The following is a 26,709-nucleotide window of genomic DNA, read 5'->3' on the forward strand; positions in this document are numbered from 1 at the left end:
TCTTTTTTAAAATCGATTATCAATTGAAAAGACAACTATTTCAGTCCTCGATAATATGAATAGTGACCATTAAAGTGTCATTTAATGTATAAAATGGGATTTAAATTTGTGGAAAACCCAAAACATAATATTTATTATGCGAGTTCAACTATCAGCTGACGATAGTTATTGAGGTTCAAAGGGCTTTCCAATCGACTATAAATAAACTTTAAATTATCTCAGCTACATTGCTATGTACCTCAAATAATAGGGAAAATATCTTCTCTTCGGTGACCAAAAATTACACAAAATCCATAAATGGAAGAAAACCAACCCTGTCTTCAAATATAGTTTTGTTTATATTTTACAACATGCCAGTATTAGATATCCCTCGGCCACACTCTACTTAGCATGTGTACGATCGATAAGCAGAGTACAGGTTTCCGCAAAATGGTAATGAAATGCCTTTTGAAAAATGAAATTTTAATGAAACTGGACCTATAGCCAAAATATGGAATGTATGACACCGTTTCAAGGGACTATTTTCTAAATGGATATCGTTTAAATGGACTTAAATACTTCTGCGTTTTCCGTTTTCAGTATCATCTATTTTTAAAATTGTAGTAGGTCAACCACAGTACTCGATAAAATGTAAACATATAGTATTCTCCGAAAGGTAAGTAAAATTAAAAGGTAGAATGATACTAAGCTAGACATTCATATGACTGTATTGTTCTATATTAAGTATATTTGTTAGTTTAAAGAGTAAAAACATTAAACTTAATTTGTCAACAAATTGTGATGTTGCTGCAGTTGTGAATAATAGAAGCATATTGGAACAATCCGTATTATTGATCTCTTGTTACGAACAATAATATTTGTATATAGCTTATTTATATTTTAAAATGTTGTCCTGTTTTGGTTTTGCGTAAGTGTGGTTTGTTTAATTAAAAGGTCAGTGTCAGATTTATCAAGGGACATAATTCAAGCTCTGTGGTGCTCAGATCGTCAACAATGGAATGACGTCATTAATTAATTAATGCGGCAATGTTGCACAAACAGAGGTTCTACTAAGGAATTGTCCTTCAAATGATCGATTTTCAATTTAAAGAAAATTGTGATAATATTTTTGATAACTTGTTATAATCATCTTTTTTAATCATGAATATTTTATGCAAATTTTCTAATGATGAGATTAATCAATTAAAAACTCTGGAGCATCATGGAAAAACCCGTGTTTACCAATAACTTATCGCAGCCTCGTAACAGAACATGCGTTCTCAGTTCGAATTGTTATTAAATTCTGAAGAAAAACATCAAAATATGGCGAAAATCAATAGCAGTGGAAATACAACTGAAAATAGTAGTAGTGGTTGGATTTATTTGCATTTTTTCAACTGGAAAGTAATAAAATGTGAGAGACTTAGTGGAAGAAAAGCTGTATTCCATATATTATGACGATAGTGAAACATGGAAAGTCCTAAAATATGTGGAATGAGGATTGAATTTGATTTTACTATTGTTTTGTTTACTTGTGTAGTCTCAATTCATCGTAGTTTTTATGACATTATGGAAGAATCAGGGTGAGAGTTTTCAATTTAAGTTTTCCGGCCCGTATAAAAGTATACTACCTTAATACTTCTGGACTGTTGAAAAAAAGACATTTGTATAGTTTCTCAATTGCCCTAAATTTGCGTCGTTATAATTTTGTTTGGAGCGTATATTGTCTTATAAATTAAGTTCTTTCTATAGTTTTATAAACATTTCTTTTATTGTTTAAAAGATTTTCAAATCTAGACATCTGAATATTTGGAAAATACGTTCATTGAAATGGTTTCTTTTGCCATTTTCCGGGTTTTCCAAATATTTCCAGCATACTTTCATATCTGAAAACCCAGAGCTTTGTCGGATACATTGATCGAGAAGCAAACAATTGTTTGTCAGAGGACAATGATTTTTTTTTTAATGAAGCGGCTTATAATTTTTATTATGTCAAACTTTTACGACATGCACTAATTGTTTTTGTCGTTTTTTCGTGTCTTTATAGATACTTATCCACAAAGTTATATTTTTGTTTATCTCTGGTTTTCATATCTAAGCTGGATGGGCAGCATAGCCTGTGAATATTATAAAATGAAATTAATGTGCTCTTTCCTACCATTTTTTTTTTTCAATTATTTTTTATCCATTGTTTTCTTCATAGACATCGTACTGAAATTAATACCCTTTTCAATGTGCTAGACATAGCTGTAAAACTTCTTTTGTAATCCGGTTGCCATAGGAATACTGATTTTACCTTACGAATATGTGCGAAGGGGATGCGGTTTTTATTTATTTCATTTTTTTTACTTTTCTTTCTTTCTTTTTTGAGCTGACAGATTTAGACATATACAATTCGAAGAAGCACAGTAGTGTTCTGAATTTCAGAGTAAGATATTCAAACTTTCAGTTTACGTCACTTTTTAAAACTCTTTTATGTAACAAAGTATCAGTAACAGTAAGATAATTAGAATCGAGAATTGTTAAGAGGACGGAACTGAATCCTTCATGTGCTTTGTCTATGTGCCCTTTTGTGCTTCTTTGTTACATATTTGTTTGTGTTTATAGTGCTGTACCCCAATTTTTGACATTTTTACCCATTATGTCTGTTTGTTTTGTTCACACATCGTTGTCAATATAATGGAATTTTATGCGACTGTCATACAAGTGAGAGGTTTAGGTAGCTATAAAACCAGGTTTAATCCACCATTTTCTACATAAGAAAATGCCCGTACCAAGTCAGGAATATGACAGTTGTTGTCCATTCGTTTTATGTGTTTGATCTTTTGATTTTGCCATTTGATTAGGGACTTTCCGTTTTGAATTTTCCTCGGAGTTCAGTATTTTTGTGATTTTACGTTTTTGAATATAAATAAACATGGATTTTTGTAACAAATCAGGGTTTTTGAAAGGGAGCGTAATTACATTAAAGTGAAGAAAACAAAATTTTGATGATTTTATGGTAAAAAACATATATTTTCCAATAAAATGAGTGGCATACGACCTCTACGCCTCCCCCTGAATCCACCACTGCAGATGCTGCATTTTTCTTTACAATGCATACTTACGGTACATTCCAGTTAAACTACAGGAATTTCCGACTGACTTCAGTAAGCTGACCATTTTACGATTAATTCTACATGTACCTTTCGTCTTTGGTTTTATAATATTGTTTAGGGTTGCGGCGATCACGTTGGTTAGTTGGTGGCTTCATCAGAAAAAAATGAATTGAGACACCTTTGATGTGATGCAATCTGTTTGACTTTATTTGTTCCATATTTTTTTTAGAAAAAGATTTGACAAGTTAAATACGGTGGTCCTAGCATGGTATGAAGACAAAATATAATTTTTTAAATAACTATCGAACAAAATAATTTACAAAATATTGAACTTCGCATATTGCAAATAATGATAATAGGTTGAACTCATACATATGAAGGGTATAACTCGCTTTCTCTCTGAAACCGAAAACCTACATGCTACAAAATCAGATTAATTTGGGGTAGTCCCCCCCCCTCTTTTCGGGCATACTTCAGTGGCTGTTTCTGTTCCACTAGTCAGATATCCATTATGTGTCGCTTGCTTAAATCTGCTGATAGATAATTACCGCTTATAAGACATCATGAAGTAGGAAATAATAAGTCTGTATCTTATCTGACCATAATGCATTGCCAAATTAACAGTGGTTCTATCAGTTTGATCCTGGATACCCGCAATATACAAATCTTCTGCGCAGCCTTTAAAAATTATATATAGACTGCAAAGGAAGTGATCGATATAGCTGTTTACCCTTACGTCATAATCTTAATAACGGTGGTATATACCTGTACAATATTGAATCAGTTTGGAAAGATTCCAGCTTTCAAATTGTCTATTGAAAAATTTACAAATTATTAAGTAACCGAACTCCTTCAGACAAAATATTTATTTTTGTATGAATTTAGTTATTCTTTATAATAGTCCCTGCTGGTCATAAAACTATCGTATTCAGGTATTTATACATCCTTGACTTTCAATATTGTTTGGGTTTCTGATAATGGTAATTCCAGAAAAGCGTTTCGGACGCACCGCCAAATTGATATATAATGTGTCTATTTGGCTTAGCATGGTTGAAGCCTTATTGTTTCAGAGAGACAGATTTACGAGTGAGCTTTGGTCTCCAAAATATGTTTTGTTAACGCTTTGTTTGGTAGTAAAAGTCGCATTGAATATCTGGTCGGGTCATCATTAAATGTAAATAATCAAATACATATCAACTTCTTTACCTTGGATAATATTAAGGCAAATAACATCCTTTCGACGCACATTTGTCGTTTTATTTATTAAACAATTGATAAATATATATACAATGTATATGAAGGTTACTGGTAAAATAAGTTACAAACATCAATACTTGTTGTGTAAAGTTAATAATAACAACTAATACATGCATTAAAAAGATTTTAAAGGGATTTGTTTTTTCTTGTTGGGTTTGGTTGTCTGTAATTTTAAGAACAAGCGTAAAGTAAGTTGGGAAGTATCAGAAGTTAAAGCTTTACACTAGAAGACACCTTGTGCAAGTCATTTTATTTCTGAGACATTTATGCTTAATGTCAACTTTTCAAGGGCTTAAGACCTAAACAAAGGTAATCGGGAACAAATTGGTTAACTAACTTTTTGAATAAATTCATCACGATAACCTTCTGTGAACTGCTCGATTTGGGGTAATTAAATCTACGATAAACGTCCGCAAAGCTACTAGCAAAGAAAGTCATATCATAGTTTTCCTTTTTTCTTTATAGTGTTAGCTATTTAATTCTGTAATATATACTCTATACTTTACAGTGAAAAAGCTTCATGCGAGAAAGGAGCTGAAGATGCATTACACCATTTGCATGAAAGCAGACAAATGAATGATCTTACACGTTCTTCATCGTCATCATCAAGCGATAATTGCAACTACTGTGTTAACAACTGTTCCTGTTTAGAAACAGGATACGTGAGTCAGATAGGAGAAAAAATATCAACTTGTGCAAATGGGAAACGAGAAGAAGTTATCTGGGCCTTTGGGATTAATATATCAACAGCGGGAAAACCCACACCAAGAACTACACCAACAAGACGTGAATTCATAACGATTTTCTTTCAAAATCTCATTGGACAAAAACATTTATTTGTGAAATCAACTGTTTCGTTAGTTTTGAATTTTTTTCTAGCAATAAGTATTTTATGCACACTATTTTTATACGGTAATAGAGATTCGCCTAGAATTTTATCGACTTTGAACGAAACACAAGTATGTATTGCTTGCAATGGTCTTGGACTACATAGAAGTGCATTATCCGCTTATAAACAATTGTATAATATTGACAGAGTGAAAACAGATGAAGGTAGCCTTCTTTGTTGTTATGAAAATCAGCGTCACGTGTACTGGTTACTTCACATGGTAAGTAAAAATAACCATCGTAGTCGTCCTTTTCCACTCTTCTATGTTACGGTGAATTTACTCTAAGATATGCTAGATGCGTACTTCAGCCTAATGCTCTGCGAATATCGACCATATATTCGTACAAGTATACACATTGAAACAATAAGGGACAATATATTTCAATAATTAAATAGATTTGTTTAACATCTTATATTTTGATAACACTGGTACATGAAACGAACAGTCATGCTTGCAGTTTCATCATGCATTTTCTTCGAGTTGTTCAATACTGAAATTTCCAACGAACTTTTTAGCTTTCCTTTTATCACAGGGAATACTATTCTACTGCCGCAAAGAGTAGATCAACTACAGTTTACATTATATACCGTCCAATAATTAGTCAATTATCAATAATTGTAAGAATTAACAAAATAGTTAGTGAATACTGCTTGATTTGGTGGCTGAATAAAAGGAGTTTTGGTTTCTTTGATAGTAAAAGTGATTTGTTACACACTTGAATATCAAAATCTACAAATCTTTTTCAATTTTAATTCATAGAACTACTGGACTACATGACCATATAAGTTTGCACACATATTGAAGCTTTGCCACTCCTATAATGGTTTTGTTTAAACATTTTTGACATTTTGTATTTGCATATAATATATTCAAATATTTGTCACAGACTATCCTTCATTGTTTAAGAAACAATCTGTGAATTTTTTACTTTTAAAATGATTAATTTAATCATATTCGACATATATTTTTCACAGTAGCTAATAATTTCATCAATGTCAACGTCAACAAACAAACTTGTCAGTAGCAACGATACACAATATTGGACAAAATATTATCAAATGTATGAGTCCCATTTATGAGACTTCCGTCATGGTCGGGGATGTTTTAAATAAGCAACTCATACTTTAGTGAAGACATACATGCATGATTGACATGTATTTTGATTAGAAGAATGACAGGTTCATTGTACGAAATAGACCCCTCTTGCATCATTCGTTTATAATCGACCCATTTTGTGTCGTCGCCTAGGCTAAATTGTCTTACCTTAGCCAACTCGCATATCTTTTGTGGTCATAATTTGATCCCCTTTTGTGTCGTAACTTATTATCTTTTCTAATTCACTTCAAAGTTACGTTCTGACCTTGCAGAATCACCTCCATATCTGCTAGGATGAAAATTAATTTTCAAAAAACTTTTTTTTTCAGGTCGTAATTAGGGAAACATTTTAGTTAATTTAAAAAAAAAAATCTGTCATCATTCATTTCATAATTTAATACCAAATTTTAGCACTAATGTTCACTGAGAATGTTTAAATCCTGAACAGGGAATCGTCATTTACGTGACACTGTCTTGTCTGCATAGTTGTTATAAGGTCAAAAGCAGCTCCACAAGATAAACCTCATTTTCGCCACGATATAGCGTTTTGTGCTTATCCGGAGTGACAACCATAACGCACATATAATATATGATTTCTCGTAATTCATTTATATTAGCTCGATCGTTATATCTAAATGGTGGGCTGCCAACGAAGGAGAAAACTTTTATTATTTATCGCAATCAGGTCAAAAAAAGGTAAACCCACAAAAGTTATATTTGCTTTGTAATATCGTCATTTTAAATAATGTCTCCAAATCAGCTCAGTATTCCGACGGAAGGCTGAAAATGGTTTCCATTTTTATGTCCCCGCCGTAGCGGAGGGGGCATTAAGTTTTACCCTTGTCCATCTGTCCGTCCGTCCGTACGTACGTCCCAAAGTTGGTTTCCGTTCTCTAACTTTAGTTTGCCTCAACCAAATGTTATAAAGCTTGTACACAATGCTTATTGCCACAAAATACAGATCAAGTTAGAATTTTGGTGGTGTCACTTAAACCGTTCCAGAGTTATGCTCGTTTACAAATGGAAAAACTGCTGAATTTTTTCGTTTTTGTTCTCCAACTTAAGTTTACCGCAACCAAATAGTATGAAACTATACACAATGCTTATTAACACAAAATACAGATCAAGTTTGAATTTTGGTGGCATCACTTTTTCTGTTCTAGAGTTATGCCCCTTTACAAAGGGAAAAATTGCCTCAACCAAATGTTATGAAACTTATACACAATGCTTATTACCACAAAACTCAGATCAAGTACAAATTTGGGTAGCGTCACTTTTACTGTTCTTCAGTTATGTCCCTTTATAAATTTATATGATATGCAAGCGGGGGCATCATCTGTGTCCCATGGACACATTCCCCATTTATTTATTATTATTATTATTAATATTTACCAAAAATGATTACCCTCGAATTATCGATAGAAAATAAGGCAGTAATTGGACCTCATTTTTTCACACAAATCATACGATGACCTCCAATTGTTAAGTTGAATTTTGAGGGAATATACATCAAACTTTATTACATTGAAATTTGTAAGATATATATCGTCAGCATATCTGATGTCTACCTAAAATTGATTTTTTTTAATCTTGTAATTCGGACATTGTTGAATTCAGAGCTCTTAACTATCCCCTTTCGCAGAATTTTTAATATCATTATAATTCCTAAATAGATGTGAACGACTAATTTTCCTAAAGTCATCTGACATCTGTCTGAAATGACCATTTTTTTGTGAAAAAAAAATCACAAAAGAATTTTTCCCAGAGCATAGTTACTTTATTAAAGTTTGAAAAAAGCGGATTAAAAGGCGACCTTCATACATTACAAGAAGCCATGTCCTGAAATGTAAACCAAGTGCTAGTTTACATCTATAGTTTTTCGTTTCGGTCTCCTCGGCTTTGGATGATGGAGTAAAAGGTAATGGACATATTAGAAAATCATGAATGTAAAAGAAACGATAATTAAAGAATAACTAATCAAAGATTTCGTGACCGAACAACACATTGATTCAGGAACGCGTAGCCCATGAGTGAATTACCAGTGTTGTTCGATAATTAGTTGGATATTTTTCTATATTTGAATTCTTGGATTAGTTTTAAAACGGGTTTTCCGATGGAAAAATCCGGTCATTAATCATGGGTAGTACGTTGGCACAAGCTGTTTTCGTCCAATAACTTGAGAAACGTTCAACGAATGGTTTTCAAATTTCAACATGTTATAACACGACGGGTGCCACGTGTGGAGTAGGATATGCTTTTCCTTACGGAGCACCTAATATCGCATCGGATTTCGGTTGGTTTCGTGTTGCTCAGTCTTTCGTTTTTATGTCGTGTTTGTATATTGTTTATCTTTTGATTTTTTTTTTTTTTTCATTTTTTGTCACGGCATTGTCAGTTAGTTTTCGACTTATGAGTTTGCATATCCTTTTGGTATCTTTCACCTCTCTTTTATAACTAATGACAAAATAGAGGTCATTTAAGAGTTATGATCTTTGATTGATGTCTGAAATTGAACTTTATGTCGATTCCCTGCTTTAAGTTGAGAACGCTTGGTCCAATTCTTTTCAAACTTGAATATGTTGTTTCTCATGACAAAAAAGAGGTCGAGATAGGGTTTGAGGATTTTTACTTTAAACGTTCATGAGTAATGTCGGTCCTTAATTACTTTAATCATGACACTAATAATTGTAAGAAAAACCCGGTTTTCTGTGAATTTGACAGCCTTTTGTTTTTTTCATTACATGAAGTTTTGATATGAAATTTCGACGCGTTCTCATCGTGTTTAAGTAATTTCGTTGGCAACGTCTTGGCACAAATTATTGTTATATAATGTATGCCGTCAGAGGAGTGAAAAAAAAAGATCTATTTTACACGTGAAATATCGAGTTTCATTGACTGAAAAGTCGTAACTAATGTAACAGACTGCTTTCCGAACTGATACATGCATCTAACAGTTTTAGATGGTTTATTTCACATTTGTAAAAAATAGTGTTTTATATTTTATATCATAGAAGATACGAGTATTAAGATATTTTATACCATGTAAACAAGATTATTAAAGCATGCGTGTATATGATTTTAGATGGTATCTGTAACATAATACCATATCGATCTCATTTTTCTGCTTACAAATATATTGTGTCTGTATATTAAAGTATATTTTTCTACTGTTTTTTTTTTCAAAATGTTTGAGTCCTTGTCATATAATATGACGGGTCACTGTGACAAGGACGTTAAACAAATACGTAAAGATATATACTGACGGACTTTGAAAACGCAACACCAGATTATACTTTTCATTTTCATTTTCAAATATGCAATACTTATAAGATAAATATATAAACATAAATTTTATTCATTACCTCATTGTAAGAATAAGGTTTTGAGTTCGAAAGGTGAATGTCCAAATCATGTGGTATGCACTAAAACCCTGGTTTCCTCCTTATCAATGGATGTGTCACCGTTGGATTGTAACCAACGCCAAATTTATTGACATAAAAGTCAGCCAGCTCTGTTTGGTATGTTTTGAGTTCTGTTTTATTCCTTCTAATTTGGCCTCTGTCTCACCCTATTACGGTCTATTTTAGGCAATTATGCAGTTTAAACTGTAGACCTTTAAAAAAAATTCTGTAGTCGATTCTATTGCGATTTAGTAAATCGGAAACATTTAAGGCGTGGCTCTGCTTTTCATGTTTTGGTTAGCGATTGACATTGCAGTCGTTAACCTCGAAAATGGCGTTCCGTAATGGAACGTAAGGGTATGGATTCAAGAAATGTTTTACGTCAATCCAATCATGTGACGCGCAGTAAATTCATGGGAGGTGTCCATTGTTATTCTGCGGTTTATACATTGTATGTTGTAATGTACTATTATATTATTTATTTATGTACTTCTCTGTGCTGAGTGTTCTTGCGTTTGTTTGTACTGTATTCCTGTCACGTAGTGTTGTCATTTTAGTGGTATTTTTAACATTGCCATATAAGCGGGAGGTTTGGCTAGCCATAAAACCAGATTCAACCCACCATTTTTTCTTAAAATGTCCTGTACCAGGTCAGGAATATGGCAGTTGTTATCTACAGTCCGTTTCTATGTATGTTGGCGTTTGCTTTTGTTGTAGTTCGGTGTTTCTATTGTTCCGTTGTTTTCCTCTTATAGTTGATGTGTTTCCCTCGGTTTTAGTTTTGTTACCTGGATTTGTTTTTGCTTAATCGAATAATGACTATTGGACAGCGGTATACTACAGATATTGAATAGAAAGAAGTATGGTAAGCATGAGGAGCAATTATTAATCATGATTTGGTGAAAAAAAAATCCACAGGGGGTCTCTTCCTATATGAAGGTATATACATATGTGCCGCTGGAATGGGTCCCTTTTTTGATACGTCAAATATATCAATGGGGTGCAATTTTACCGAGGAAATATATCAATAGGTAGTAATTGACCAATTGTGACATATTAATGGGTCTTAATTTTTCAGTTTGTTGTGCAACGATCATGATTATAACCAGATGTGAAGTCCTATGTTTTTGTGGTATTGCACCTTCAAAACAGTGTTTTTACTTGTTATTGTTTGAAAAGTTCAATATTTCATATAAATTAAAGTATATTATATAATTGAAAAGTGTTTTTAATATTTAATAAGATTGTATATGCATATAGGTACTATTTGAGCTGATAAATATATGAAGGGTTATGATTTTACTGAGAAATATATGTATAGGTAGGAATTTCACAATTATTTAATATATGAATGGGGTGTTTTTTTTAAATCCCAACTGCACAACTGTACCCAAAATCCCATGTTGAGACCCCCCCCCCCCCCCCGTGAAAAAATTACTAAAATGTGTGCTGCGTTTGTAAGGTCCGTCAGTATATTTAAAAAACTTTCACGATAAGTCTTAATAGTGCTTTTTCGAATTCTTTACATGCGTAGCATTTTCCATTGATATATGCGCAATGAACAGTTTACAAAATGCCTTACAATAATGACCAAAGGCGTCAAGTGTCAATTTTGCATGAGAAACGTCATTTTTTATGAGAATTATTTTAAGTTGAGTCCTATATATAGATTATTAGCTTCTATTTTTTTTCTTCTATTATATAAATTATAATAAGGGTACAGCTTTAAATATCACTGGTCGTTTGCAATTGCTGAACTTTTGTTGAAAATGCGAAAAAGTCAATGATAATGTCATTTATAAATATAAAAATGTAATCATTGTTTTCATTGTTTGAACAATGTGCGTGGAATCTAGTCGGAGTTTCTCTAGGGCTTTTGTGTATCGTCTTGACAAGCCTCCCGTCCCTAAAATATGACATATATACATAAAGAATGACGATTTTATTTTTAAAGATGTATTTACGGTCTGATGTATAAGTTTTAACGTCTGTGTAGCGATTTATATTTAAATATATTCACGAATTTATCACAAACTTAAAAAATATCTGTCATATATCGTTTGAACTTAAAAGTAAGATCCACTGACGGCTTGATTACCAAATGCTTGTTGTTGTCAAGTTTATAGTATGAAATACATTGCATTTCAAGGCAATATACGATATGGGACTTTTCTCGTGAAAGGAATCGATAATGGAATTATTATATTAAAATAGAAAAAAAAACTCTGAAGGATTTTTTTACGAAAAGGTATAGCTTTAACCTCTCTAGTCAGTTATTGAAAAATAGTCGTGAAATAGAAGATTCAATAGAACCAATCATCAAATGTCCACAGTGAGGAATTAACAGTGTCGTGATTCATCGTGTTCTGGAAAAACCCGATCGTAGAAATATCGACGGAATCAATTTATTTCTGAAACAAACATTTGTTGTTGTCGATTTTTAATAAACCTAGTAACAACGACAGCACAACTGACATTAAAATCACTTTTTTTTTGGTTTATCAGATTCCCCTGTACATTAGGTTCGACCTATATTGAATATTATATAGAGACTGACAAAAGACTATACTTTGCCGGTATATATTTGACACATTGATTCCAGTATCCTTTATATAATATCGGGTTTGTTTTTTAATCTCTTTAAGAGATCCCGAAACAGTGTACGATTTATTCATTACTTAGATTATGTGAATGCATGTGTAGAATATTTGAATGAAAGTTTGATTTTTTTTAAAGTCCATGCAACTAAATACAATTTAAACCTTAACGTTCTCCATTCATCAGTGGTCCTTATATTGTAAATAATAATAAATAATAATGATAATGACGAAAGCACAGTTATGTCAAGAAAGCTCATTGAATGTACTATTAATGACCTGGTTGAAAAGTTGTTTTTATTCAACTTTTTGACACATAAACCACATACACATAAGGACTGGTATCATCAACTAAATGTGTTAGAATAAAGGATTTTGCTTTAAAAAGTTAACTAACAAAAATACCGAACTCCAAGGAAAATTCAAAACGGAAAGTCCCTTATCAAATGGCAAAATCCACAGCTCAAACAAGTCATATTCCTGACTTGGTACAGGCATTTTCTTATGTAGAAAATGGTAGTTTATATGTGGTTTTATAGCTAGCTAAACCTTTCACTTGTATGACAGTCGCATAAAATTCCATTATATTGACAATAATTTGTGAACAAAAAAAAGACATAATAGGTAAACATGTAAAAAATAGGGGTACAGCAGTCAACATATAAACTATAGAGCCTTTTTTTTTTTAAAGCAATCTATGTTTGAACAAATTTAATCAATTAAATGGTATGTAAGTTTATTCAACTTGGTGGATTTTTTTCTTACTTTTGTTAAACATTGCTCCTAGTGTGTAGTTAGTTTGTTTTTAAAGTGATAAAGATCATAACACAATGTCGACTGCTGTACCCCAATATTTGACATTTTTACCTATTATATCTGTTTGTTTTGTTCACACATTGTTGTCAATATAATGGAATTGTATGCGACTGTCATACAAGTGAGAGGTTTAGCTAGCTTTAAAACCAGGTTTAATCCACCATTTTCTACATAAGGAAATGTCTGTACCAAGTCAGGAATATGACAGTTGTTTTCCATTCTGTTGATGTGTTTGAGCTTTTGATTTTGTCATTTGATAAGGGATTTTCCGATTTGAAATTTCCTTGGAGTTCGGTACTTTTGTTTTTTTACTTTTTGTTAGTTGGAAAACAGACCTAGATGATGTCGAGAACAGACACACACAGTTATTAGTTGATTACCTGTTTTCGATATTGCAGTCTCTTACCTTACCATACGAAAAAGACTAAGCAACGGTAAAAATAATTACCATTATTCTTATCCAATCAGAAATACATATACGAATTTTTGGAAAGATGATTGCAAAAATACTTACGGTGGTAACTGTCTTTGAATTCTTTGACCAATGCATAGTGAAAGGATTATGGAATGAAATAGCTAAAATATTTTAGTCTTTTTTATATCGAAAAAAAAAGTACATACCGTGAGGTACATTTTTTACAATAAAAACCGTTATTGAAATTTGATCAAGATAATTAAAAAATAACAAATTATTTTCTTTAACAATGTGGGTAATAATTTATCAACAAAACTTCTTAAGCGAATCATTTTCATTTAAACATCTCATTTTTATATAAGTGTAAGATATTTACATTCTCAGAACAATATTTCTTGAAATCCGGTCATTTTAATTTAAATATCAAGTAAACAAGAAAATATAAGGGACAAATGAAGCTTACCCGATCTTCCTTCATTCATACATGTGTAAATGTCTTAGATGGCGAGGCTTTTGCTGTTCATAATTTCTCAGCATAATTATGTATCAGTAAGGATTGTGTATAATGCACAAATATTACTGTCTTATTGACATATTCATTGTTAAATACTTATTAGAATGAAATGTTGGTAGGAACATTATAGCCACCGATATTATGCCGATATATGATGAGGAACGACTTGACGTCTATATAAATAGTTGAAATATATGTACGTACTTTGAGCCTGCCTTGACTGTTTATCACATATATATTAGAGTATTTAGTATTGACATATATTTTAAAGAATAATTAATGTTAAGATCAATTTAACCCAAAAAAATAATGGCTTCTATTTTATAGATCAAGGTTATATATCAAGGTTTAATCGTATCTTTATTTATTATAATTCTTTATGTCACGTAGCTTTTTTATTCACAACGATTCACTAATTGACACATTGAAACATAAGTGATATATCTAAGGATTATAATATTATTTCTTTATACAATTGCGTATGCAGAACGATTGAAATTTCAAAATTCTGCTGTTAGCGTTTTGTGGCGTTGCTGTATAAAATGTATGTAGAACAACAGAACAGCAAGGCGGGGTACTCTATATATAATAAACAAAAACAGGGGACTTATGATCCTTTATGTACATCTTGTGAGTCTACTAATTTAGATTAAAAGCGGTTAGGATGGAGATCTAAAGCCTGGAACCTATTCCTGTGTTTATCCAAAGTCAGGAACCTCATTAGTGTATGTCATATCTAATGTTTTGTACTAGAAAACATTGGTGTAAGTGTCAGATCTCTGATCGTTTCTGTTTAATTAATTCACAATTATTTTATAATCGCGACGATTTTAGATCTTGGCATACAGTTTGTATTATATATAGAAACTCGTCTATTGTTGAAAACTGTATACTTTGCCCTTTAAATGTTTTGCTGGTTTTTTGTGTGTTTTTTGTTGTTGCTATTAGTGTCGCAATGTTGCTGTCTCGTTTATGTATACCCAAGATCAATGAAGCAAATAAGTTTTTATAGTACATTTATTGATACGAAATTGTGTAATATAATAATTGTTCGTAGTATTTCTGAAATTTTGTCATCTTTAATTGTTTCCCAATTATGATAGTATTAATAGGATAACAGGAAGGAAGTTAAAAACCAAATATAGTAGACGTTTGTAAGTCTTTATGTTACAAGTCAAAATCTCCGGCATTTAGGCTTGTTAAACTGTTTTGTCCATTTGGGTACTAGGTGTGAATACTAGGTTTTTATTTTGTTTTTTTCTAAATTCATGCATTTTTATCAGATTCGATATGATTTAGAGCTTAAAAGTTATGGTTTAACCCCATATGTGTAGGATTCGGAGTACGATGGTCTGCGCTGAAGTGCGATGGTCCGTTCGCTGAAGTGTGTTGGTCCGTTCGTAGAAGTGCGATGGTCTATATGACCTTAGTTACAGTTTCATACTAAATGAGAGATTGTCCTCTTTAATTATGCTGCTAAGGTAATTTTTTGAGTACAACAATAACCCCTAAATTAATCCAACCTTCCTTTTATGGTATGGAAACTTGTTGTATAATATCATACAAATCCATACACTTATACTCAAGTTATTGTCCGGAAACCAGAAAAATGTTTGCTTTTGGCATCTTTTTGGCCAAAAATTCTAAAACGGTTAGGGCTATAACCCCCAAAATCCATCCCAACCTTTCTGTTGTGGTATGGAACCCTGTGGTACAATTTCATAGAGATCCAAACACTTATACGCAAGTTATTGTCTCGACGACGACGACGACAACATCGCCATACCATTATACGCCCGCTTGCAGTTGTATAAAAATGATCAAAATTAATACCATATAGTAAGCTATAAAAGGTCCAGGGCTCGTATGCATAAAGCTACTTAAGTTAAGATATCCAATCGTAATACTAATTTTTCGTTGGACATGTAGAAAAATCCGTCCGTTCGGAACAAATCTTAACTTAAGTAGCTTTATGCATACGGGCCCTGGGATGACAAAATGTGAATCAATTCTAAGAGAAAACGAACGGCCTGATTAGTTCTTAAAAAATGACAACAACAACAGGTAAGCTCTGGACTACAGGCTCCTGCATTGCTTGGGAGAGGCACATAAAGACTATGGCCGGTTAAATATGTTTGTGAGCGCTCCACCTTCTAACATTAGATAGTGGTGCATAGCAGTACAATAATAGAACACTTGTTACTTCTTATTGTATTTGAAGCATGTTACTATAATAAAGAGAAAATAACACAGGTTTATTACAAATATGATTAAAATAATCGCGTATTAACACATACCTTCAATATATCAAGTATAATAAGGAAATGTTCCTCTGCAAACCTTTTCATTTATCCCATAGAAAAAAGTGTAAACTTCTAGTTTTCTGAGAATTAAGTTTTTCCGTCCATTATAATGGTTATCCTACATATCACATACGTGTATAATTCTTGAGCACTTTTAATAAACCATAAGTTTGTGTTACTTAAAATAGCACCTAACAAGACATGAATAAGGCAAAATAAACATAGTCTCGTTAACTGAATACTCTTAAAATAATGATTTTTTATTCGTACTTTTGTATCTAATGACAAAAATATTTCATCAGATTTAAAAATAATTCCCGGGAAAATTTCTAGAAAATCTGATGAGTCATATATTGAATCGATCTCAATAAAATGATGTGGTTGTAAAATTCAGTGAAAGCAAATTATTATGCATTTACAGGTTTTATAAGGTAAGAATATAACTAGACATTCTTAATTAAGCAGGTTTATTATGTTTATTATTTTATTTAGTCTATTAAAACAATTTCATGAAATTGCTTATCAACATTTCAATTTATAAAATATCAAATTATGCAATATTGTTAATATTAATACTTTGCAGTAATGAAACATGTTTAACTGGTCGCAAATAGCAAGTTCTATATGTATGTACAACAGAAATTTCTGTGACTGAAGTCTGTGAAGTGAGTAGTGAATCCCACTTTATCTTCTACAGCTAAATTAAATCTACAGTAGTTTATCGATGTTCAAATCGATTAGGAAGATACAATCGATTAGGAAGATACAAATCAAGGTAAACAAAAACTGAAGGAATCGCATGAACTCCAAAGGAATCGTAACCGAGTGCGTCGACAGGGGTTGTAATTCTTACTTTTTCTGTTCTATTCGTGTGTGAGGGTAAAGATAATTTATCGCCCAGTTCATTTATAGATTGCAGTTTATGTCAACTAAACTTACACTATGTATTTGGTTTTCATTTTGATTTAGAAGAAATACCGACATAGCTAGATAATACAATTAATTATCTAATTACTAACACAATTTTATATTAATAAGTATTGTTATTTTCATTAAATACATGTAATATCAGTATTACAAACCTAATCTTGAATTCTATCCTATTTTTTGGAATTGTTTAGAAATTTATCTGTGACGTCACTTTTGTGCGTCGATCAATTCGGCTAGCATACAATGCGTTGTTCGTTTCTGTGTGTGTTGCATTTTAGTGTTTCTGTTGTGTCGTTTTTCTCCTCTTATAGTTGATGTGTTTCCCTCAGTTTTAGTTTGTAACCCGGATTTGTTTTTTCTCAATCGATTTATGAATTTCGAACAGCGGTATACCACTGCTGCCTTTATTTAGTGTCTAATGCATTTCTTGCATCACCCGACATGCGATTAACACTCAGTCAATATTTCACAATAGGGAATAGAACACAATCGGTAAAATTACAGATCAGACGACTATACTGATAAAACATGTCGCTAGTGAGGTGCGACACCGACATATCGTATCGGTCAACCAAATCGCAAAACTTGTGTAGTGACGATTTCAGTCGTTCTAATACTCATTATTCCGTTGGAGTAGTTTTTGTGTAAGCAGCACACCCGTGTGAATGAAGTACGTATAAAACCTTCCACATAAGGTTTTAAACATGTCATTTTACAAAGTTTCCTTTCCTTATTTTTTGAATGGCGACAACATTTCCTAAAACTGATTATAACTGGGTTATAGATTTTAATAGAAGGCCGAGTTTATGTTTTATTTATTATTTACGATCAAATACTGTTGGTTGCGTTCAATTAATTCCTCAATTCACTATTTATAAAATTGTCATGCATATTCATTAGGCTCTACTTACGAGTGCGGCAGCTTAACACAATCCAGTTTTACCTTATCTGATATACATTTATATGAAATACAATTGATGGAAATTAAGCATATAATCAATGTATCAATCACATACATGTAGCATCCTTTATCTGTCACCATCTTGTATACAGTAACTATATGATATTTATTTAACGATTGATTGATTGATTGGTTGTTGCTTACTTTACGTCCAGTGGCAAATATTTTCTGCATATTCGATATTTATTTAACGACCAGTGGCCGATATGGATCAGAGATGTTTGTACATGTAGATGTATGTGGATATCATATTATTCAATTCAATCAGACTGGTAAAAACATTAAGGAAAAATCAACAGGAACAGTTTACATTTAACAAATAAGTCACGCTTATTAAGAACGAAATTTTACAATGCTATTCTGACTTTTCAAGGGTTATTTAATCTTCTTGGAGAAAGGTTCTTTCTAGAAATAGTGCTTTGGATTTAAACATGATGATGAATTGTAGTAAAACTTCCAATTTATGTGTCTAGAAGGTGGTACAGTATCATGGCAACCTACATTTACATAGATAAGATTTTCTTCATATTTGTGTAGCTGAGGCTTCAAGTTGCTGAAAGATATTCTTCACTGGCACTAATTAAGAAATTATTTTATTTTCACCTTTTGTTCCTTATCCAGCTTAAGTGCCGACCATGTCCAATTGATTATGACTAAAATTACAATATATAAAGTAATCAGGAATAGATTCATCTTCCATTCTTCTGAAATATAATTGTTAATGATAAGCACTAGAAGATATTTCGTAAGTTCAGGTTTCCATTTAAGATGTGTTCATATTTCATATCAAACATTAAAAAAAACAAGTCTCATTTCAGTCATCCTTTGTTTTTATTGTTTTATATCTAATCAAAGGTAGAAAACACTCCGGTGAGCCTGAATATGTCAATTTCCTGTTGACGTAAAACCTCACGTACCGGTTAAATGAGGATTCAGTTCTAGTAACCAATATCGGACACTCAACAAATGTCAGAAAATCGTACCGGTGAAATGTGCTTCAGTATCATCATGATGCATTAAACTAGGCCAAGGAATTAAACTTCGGATAAAATCCTTTTTGCACTGATGCTTGTATCAAATATTCATTTAATATTATGTGAAGTCACGCATTATTATATTGATCTAGGTATATATATATGGCAGTATCAGGTGGTCCATTATCCGCCAGTCTTTTTTTCATTAAAAAAACGTATTCACGCGCTCTTCTTGTGTTCAGGATATTTTTAGTTACGATTATAGTTGTAATTTGATACTAGTATTACAAAACCTACGGGAAAAAAAAACGTTTCTGCTGAGTTGTCATTTGTAACCCCCTTTACGGAAATTTTTTTTAAACAGTATATAAACTTAGAAATATATAATATCTTTGTGTGCTCTTAAAATCAAACGTTTGTACCTGTCCCAAGCATGGCCTTTGTAATCCAGTGGCTGTCATTGGGCGATGGTTGCTGTATATATTTTTCGTTCGTTATTATAATAAAAATTAGGCTGTTTGTTTTCTGTTTCCACATTTTGTCATACCGGCGTATTTTATAGCTTACTATACGAAGTGGGTTCTGCTTATTGTTTGAAGCCGTACGGTGATCTGTAATTGTTCTTGGTCTTTTCGGATAGCTGTTTCATTGGTAATCCTACCAAATCTCATTATTGTCCCCCCGCGCGTCGCACTGCGGGGAATATGGTAATGGTCTCTAGAAACTCATTTATATTCAGAGACCGTTTGACGTAAAGCTTTCATACTTGGTAGGATTATTTATCTTCATATTCTCTTGACAGTGCTTTATTGTCAGTTTGATTTGATAACTTTTACAGGAAGCTATCATACATGGCAATATAGTTTGCCATTATGTGAAGTTGACCATATTATACTGTCATTTTGGTGTGACCATTTTATTGGATTAATAGGACTTATACTATATTTTGACTATAGTACCGCAATGACACACAATTTACTTCCTCGGTTACACAGCGCGGGGGACATTTTGCTACGGCGTAGCAATATTGTTTTTACACTTATACTCTCCAATGATACAATGGTACATGCTTTACTTCTGAAATAAAATCAGCAAACAAATGTTAAACAATGTAAGAGATATATTACTTTTGGAAAATGGTAGCATAACATGGTGTATTTTAAGAAAACAGAAATACTTTGGAACGAATACCAACTATTTTGATATAAATTTATTGATATTCAATTAACTATTTCAGTATTACTTTTGTTGTTGAATTGACATACACAATAAAGTACATCTACAGCTATTGATTTGTGTTAGAAAAATTAAATTAAATTGAAATGGGGAATATTGCATGAGGATATTGACATTTTACGTAAATACTAGTAACAAAGTATTGTGAAATAAAATTTCTGTAACGTACATGCAGCTTCTAATGAGGTTCACCTAGGTGCGTTTATGTAACTTTAGAAAGAAAGTAGATATTTACATTGGAAATATGTCAAATAATCAATACCCGCACGAACTATACGTCAGAATTATGTGGTTACTTTATAAAATTAAGAATTATCTGAAAATAGCAATTTTCTAATTAAATCCGATCATGTCATTTTCCCTCTCATTGTTTTTTCAGTGTGTTTGTAATAAGTTTATCAAAATAATAACAATACAACAGATTGTTTTCTTTCCTTCGACGATGTTTGCTTTGATTTAGTCAGGAAATAACATATTAAATAGTTTTTTGCAAATACAGCTGTGCGCATATATGGATCTTTTACATTGATGTTTTATTTCAAGTTTGAAGGAAAACTGATTGAAAACATTTGGTTAAAGGAGGTGTACATGACATTCTGAGTTTAAATGCAAGTGTACATGTTTATACATTATTACAGCGGATGACCGTGAGGTCATTCCGGTGTATTGCTATCGCCTAAATTTCCATTATGTAAATTAGTTTTGGGTTTTTAACCGATCTATAAACATGATAAATACGCCGACATCATCGAGTGCAAAATAACATTCCTTATCGCTTGCTATATATTCATTTCTTCAATGAATACTCATCAAATATTTTTTTTAGAACATAATTTAATAATATTAAAATGTTTTATATAGATATAAGAAGATGTGGTATGAGTGCAATTGAGACAACTCTCCATCCAAGTCAAAATTTATAAAAGTAAACCATTATAGGTCACAGTACGGTCTTCACCGAACACCGAACAGTAAGCTAGAAAGGGCCCAAAAAATTACTATTGTAAAACCATTCAAACGGGAAAACCAACGGTCTAATCTATATAAAAAACGAGAAACACTTATGAACCACATCAACAAACGACAACTACTGAACATCAGATTCCTGACTTAGGACAGGTGCAAACAAATGCAGCGGGTTTAAACGTTTTAATGGTACCAAACCTTCACCCTTTTTCTGAAACAATAGTGTAACATCACAACATAGAAAGACACACTATAAAATATCAACTGAAATAGCTTAACTCAATCAAAGGACATATTAACACCATTGAACATACACTGAACAAATAAATTTGACCTATGACACAATGTAAATACAAAATAAATAAACTAAGGGAAGAACATGTTATATCAGTAAGAAATGTTAAACAAAAGAAAAACAATATGCTCGAAGAAAAATACCATCCATTTGCAATAACTTTAAACACAGGTAAATGAAAATAATTTTGTTGTTAGGTATACCTGTACAGTACCAAAAGAGAAAGGAAATATTTTTACAAAATAAATAATTTTGAATACAAAATAAATAAACTAAGGGAAGAATAATAAAAGTAACATGTTATATCGGTAAGAAATGTTAAACAATTAAAGAAAAACAATATGCTCGAACAAAAATACCATCCATTTGCAATAACTTTAAACACAGGTAAATGAAAATAATTTTGTTGTTAGGTATACGTGTACAGTACCAATAGAGAAAGGAAATATTATTACAAAATAAATAATTTTGATGTTCATAGTACGAAGTGAAAATTTATAGTTATACCAAACACTTATCAAAGCTGGTATATATACAGATATAACCCTGAATAACATTAAATAACAAAAAAGCAATACAATTAGTATCAACAGGTCAAATAAACAAGAAAGTACGATTTGAGAGTACTCGCAGTTACTGACAGCTAGTTAAAAGCCAAAATAATTAATAATAAAAAATCATGCATCAGAGACTAAAATCAACTAAAACACATCCCAGGGATTTAGTATTTTAACGTCATGGACAGTCAAAGAAGACATGACTAGTGCAATGCCAAACATAAATGTATCGACAGACAGTAGGATAGTTAGGAGTTTAACCTCTTTATAGATCTAAACGAACGTGGGTGTGTCTTTATACATCCCACTTGAAAAAAATACAAATTTAGTTATGTTTTAATTTGCTGATGACAAAATCGATATTAGTGCCAATGTAAACCATATTCAAAGATCTAATTACAACATTGGTAAGATAACCTTTACTAATAAGCCTGTTTAAAAAGGTTCGATGAGTTTACACGGATCACATAGTGATTTCCGCGTTTTAAGTACAATATTACCGTAAAATTTAGGATGTGAAATACCGTTTTTAATCAGTTTTCAACAAGTACAGCCAAATTTACTAATCAAATCTTTGTATCTATGAAAGAACTTAGCAAAAGTTTTACGGAATTTATGGTAACGAAATCCTTGATTTAATAATTAACCAGTGATGCATTGATTACGTTCGTTAAAATCTATGACATCACTACACACACGGGCATAACGAACGAGTTGGGATATATATACACCGTATGATAGAGCCAAAGGAACATCGCCGTCTAAAAAAGGAAAATTAACAATAGGGAATGAAAAATCGTCTCTTTGTCGTAAACTTTCGTATGGAGTTTTCCTTTAGAGATTGAAATGTCCAAATCCAGGAAAGGACAACTACTGCTGTTTATGTTAGATTTAGTTAAAGTAAGTTCTATTGGGTAAATTTCGGTAGTATATTTAGAGAACTCTGGATTATTTAACGAAAAAATATCATCTAGATAACGGAAGGTATTGTTGAATGTATCAACCAAATGTAACAATGACGTGTCTTTACTGAGTTTGGTCATAAACTGAGATTCATAGCAATACAGGAATAAATCTGCTATTAAAGGGGCGCAGTTAGTGCCCATAGGAATACCTACTACCTGTCGATACATTCTATCGCCGAAACGTACATATATGTTGTCCAGGAGAAAATTTAAAGCTTCAATCATATCTTCACATTTCCAGTAAGTGTATCTAGCATACTTTCCTTTTTCGTTACAGAAAAAGGCTTTAAACGAGTTACAGCAAATAAATTTGTAATGAGATTTTTCAAAAGACCATTTAATTAAATATGAAAACTTTTTCTTGATGAGATTGTGTGGAAGTGTAGTATAGAGAGTAAAAAAAATCATAACTGTCAACAGAATTAAAAGGACCATCAAAAGCATGTATTTTATCTAAAACCTCTAAAGAATTTTTAACACTCCAAAAATAATTAATACCATTATTTTCATAAGCTTTATTACAAAAGTTAATAACAAGTTCTTTGATAGTAGTAAGGGAGGTATTTAGAAGCACTGATAGATTAGTAATAGAACACTTACTAGACGCGGAGATGAAACGGAATTTAAATGTTTTTTTGTGCAATTTAGGTAACCAGTACATAGTAGGGACTTTCAAATGTTCGGAAGAGGCCTTAAGCTGGGTAGTGGCAGTGATATGCTTGTTTACAATTTGACTCTCTGTGGAGCGTACGGACCTGAACGAGATGAATTTGTAATTTCGTTTTGGAGAACTTCCGTGTAGTATATGCGTCACACCACCACTACATTATTTGCTGCTTTGTCTGCCGGTACGAACACAAACCGCTTTGCGAGTACTTGGAGTTTATTCTTTATTCTAGAAATGGGAATATCATGGACCCTATTACTAATTTCAGAATTGTTTTCAAAATGAGATATACGAATATTAACAGTATTCATAATTTTATTCAAATAACTGTCTAGAGATTTTTTATCAGATTTTTCACGTTTACACCAATTTTTACAGTAGACAGACAGAGGGCGTCTTTAATGATCTGACGACACTTTCCAATCTATTTTAGATGGAGGACGACATTTCGGTCCTTTCTTAAGAAAAGTTATGACCTCACGGTCTTCGACGATGTTGAGGTCTCCTGTAAGGACATGACCATAGGGAACATATCTAAAACTAGATGTTTCACAATCTCAAGTGGAAGGAACATTATTTTCTATATTGACGTCTGATGTAACTGACGTATAATTAAAAATCAAACTTCTGCTGGGTTTTTTATAAGAATACGAAATAATAGGTGGTTCTATATTATCAAAATATGGAGGTATTTGGCTTTGGATGGTAGAGTCATTGAATATACTAGATAAGTTAATAAAATCAATACCTCTATTTATATATTTTTATTTAAGAAAATGCCGTTTATGATTTTCAGGTTTATCGATACTAGGAAATAGCCTATGATGACAAAAGGCTGTAATAATACGGGTGTATTCATACATTGGGCTAAAAAAAGAAATTGTATCACACTCCAGAAAAATAGCATATAATTTACTTATTGGTATCTGACCCAGTTTGCATAATACTTGATGTCTGCCATTATTTTTTATTATAGATAACAGATCAGCAAGTGTATAATTTATACGATGTTTAATACGTTGATTACGGTTTTTGCGTTTGCCATGAGACCTTTTATTTCTAAGTCGTTTATCGACAATATTAATGACATCGATTGAAGTTTTAGTTATGTTCCCCTGTCCTAATATTTTGTCATTAAGACCGAGAGGATAAGCTGTTTGAAGTCTTTTTATCCAAAATAATTCGCAAACTTCACGTGATTTTTCAAATTGCTTGTGTCATTCTCCTGATTGTTTCTGAACGGTTTCAAGTGGTTGGAATTTAATAAATTTTAGATTGTGATTATGCTTATCTAAATGTTGATATATCAAACTTTTGAATTTTTTAGGTCTACGAAAGCGGTAAAGGTGTTCTTGATTTCTTTTGTAATACGCTCGTCCCGTCTGTCCCACATATTGAATACCACACTTAGGTTGGGTTCAAGTTACCACATATATAAGGTTTTGAGTTTTTCAGGTAATGTCACAGGAAAAGGAGAGCGAAAAAGCTCTTCCGTTCACTGTTGACCGTACAGTATTTTGTGAAGTTAATCTAAAACAGGTTAGTCACTTTTTGGCATTGCACGGGAAAATTTGTGGATATCCACGCGCATTTTTGTTAAACAATGTATGTAAGTAAAAATTATTAATATCTATGCAGACGTACAGAAAAATTGTGTTAACGCATGCGGAAGAATATCTCAAGAACGATTGCAATCTCCTATAAAGGAGGTGAAGATTATATACAGATACATGCAGAGTTATTGGTCCTTGCTCTCTCGTTTTGCGGGAAAATATGAATGCCTACTCAAATCCAATCTATAAGAAAAATCGAATTATTATAGAAGAGTGTCCACCATGCACTTGCACTGCACTATTAATAATTAGTAGAATAGAATGATATACAAATGGATGAAAATTTTATATACATGTAACTGTAATATACAAATATTAATATTAATATAAACCATAGTATATTGATTTGTATCACTACAATACATATATATATATATATATATATATATATATATATATATATATATATATATATATCATAGTTATTACGGTGATGTTTAATTCCCTTTCATTTATTTATCTTCCACACAAGAACTTGTCTCAGAAAAAAAAATACATCTGTACATTAACCTCACTTTCAGGTATAAAGATGTGATTTTTTTTTCTGAGACAAGTGCTTGTAACATCCACAATAACTTGCGGTCATCCGATGTTCAGTACTTCAGTACTTTGATTTTTTTTACTTTGGTGTAGTTATGTTTCAGCATGATAACGTCCGTATTGATAATCGGTAAAAATGTATACGAAAGTGTAAATTAGTTTTTTAAATAGAGACGCTATTTTTAAACTAGTTTTATTCTTAATTCCTTATGCTCTCACATATTTTAGGTTACTCCATTGTTCTGTTTTGTTTTGTTTTGTGTTTTGTTTTTTTTGGGGGGGAGGGGACTTTCAAAACTTTTGGTTTCTTGTGTTCATGCAGTTGATGAATGATATTCCATATAAACGAAGCATTGTGCACAACCGGAGATAAGTATTTTACGTTTTTTTAATGAAAATTGTTAACTGTACTGAATTGACTGCGTTGACTTTGTATACAACTTCCATTATTTTGTTCTTAAATGTTGCTCCTAGTTTTTATTAAAATTCATGTCTGGTTATTAGTTTTTCTTTAAAAACATAACGATGACCTTGCTACCTTCTTAGCCAGGAAAGCCTTTTTCACTTTACTTCACATACTAATTCAGTATATTGCTATATTTCCAAGTCCAGCAATCAGTCGAATTTTCAATCATCTACT

At 31.9% G+C, this 26,709-nt stretch overlaps 1 protein-coding gene and 1 long non-coding RNA gene across 4 annotated transcripts in view; one reads left to right on the plus strand and one right to left on the minus strand.

Moving 5' to 3' along the window:
• The window catches only part of LOC127738281 (uncharacterized), a 31,630-nt gene extending 14,994 nt beyond the window's left edge, over positions 1–16,636 (minus strand). Inside the window, exon 1 of the long non-coding RNA XR_007999982.1 lies at positions 16,360–16,636. This is a non-coding gene — a long non-coding RNA (uncharacterized LOC127738281). The remainder of the gene's footprint in view (positions 1–16,359) is intronic.
• Positions 268–26,709, plus strand: part of LOC127738272 (uncharacterized) — a 46,402-nt gene continuing 19,960 nt past the window's right edge. Inside the window, exons 1-2 of one of the 3 annotated variants that reach the window (XM_052249459.1) lie at positions 268–655; positions 4,843–5,443. In XM_052249459.1, the coding sequence (XP_052105419.1) occupies positions 4,907–5,443 (537 nt within the window). In that variant the 5' untranslated portion in view covers positions 268–655; positions 4,843–4,906. Of the gene's footprint in view, positions 656–879; positions 1,563–4,842; positions 5,444–26,709 lie in introns of those variants that run through there. The other 2 variants (XM_052249457.1, XM_052249458.1) reach the window with 2 other exon arrangements.

The sequence above is a fragment of the Mytilus californianus genome, unplaced genomic scaffold (assembly GCF_021869535.1).
Source record: "Mytilus californianus isolate M0D057914Y unplaced genomic scaffold, xbMytCali1.0.p SCAF_4, whole genome shotgun sequence".
NCBI lineage: Eukaryota > Metazoa > Mollusca > Bivalvia > Mytilida > Mytilidae > Mytilus > Mytilus californianus.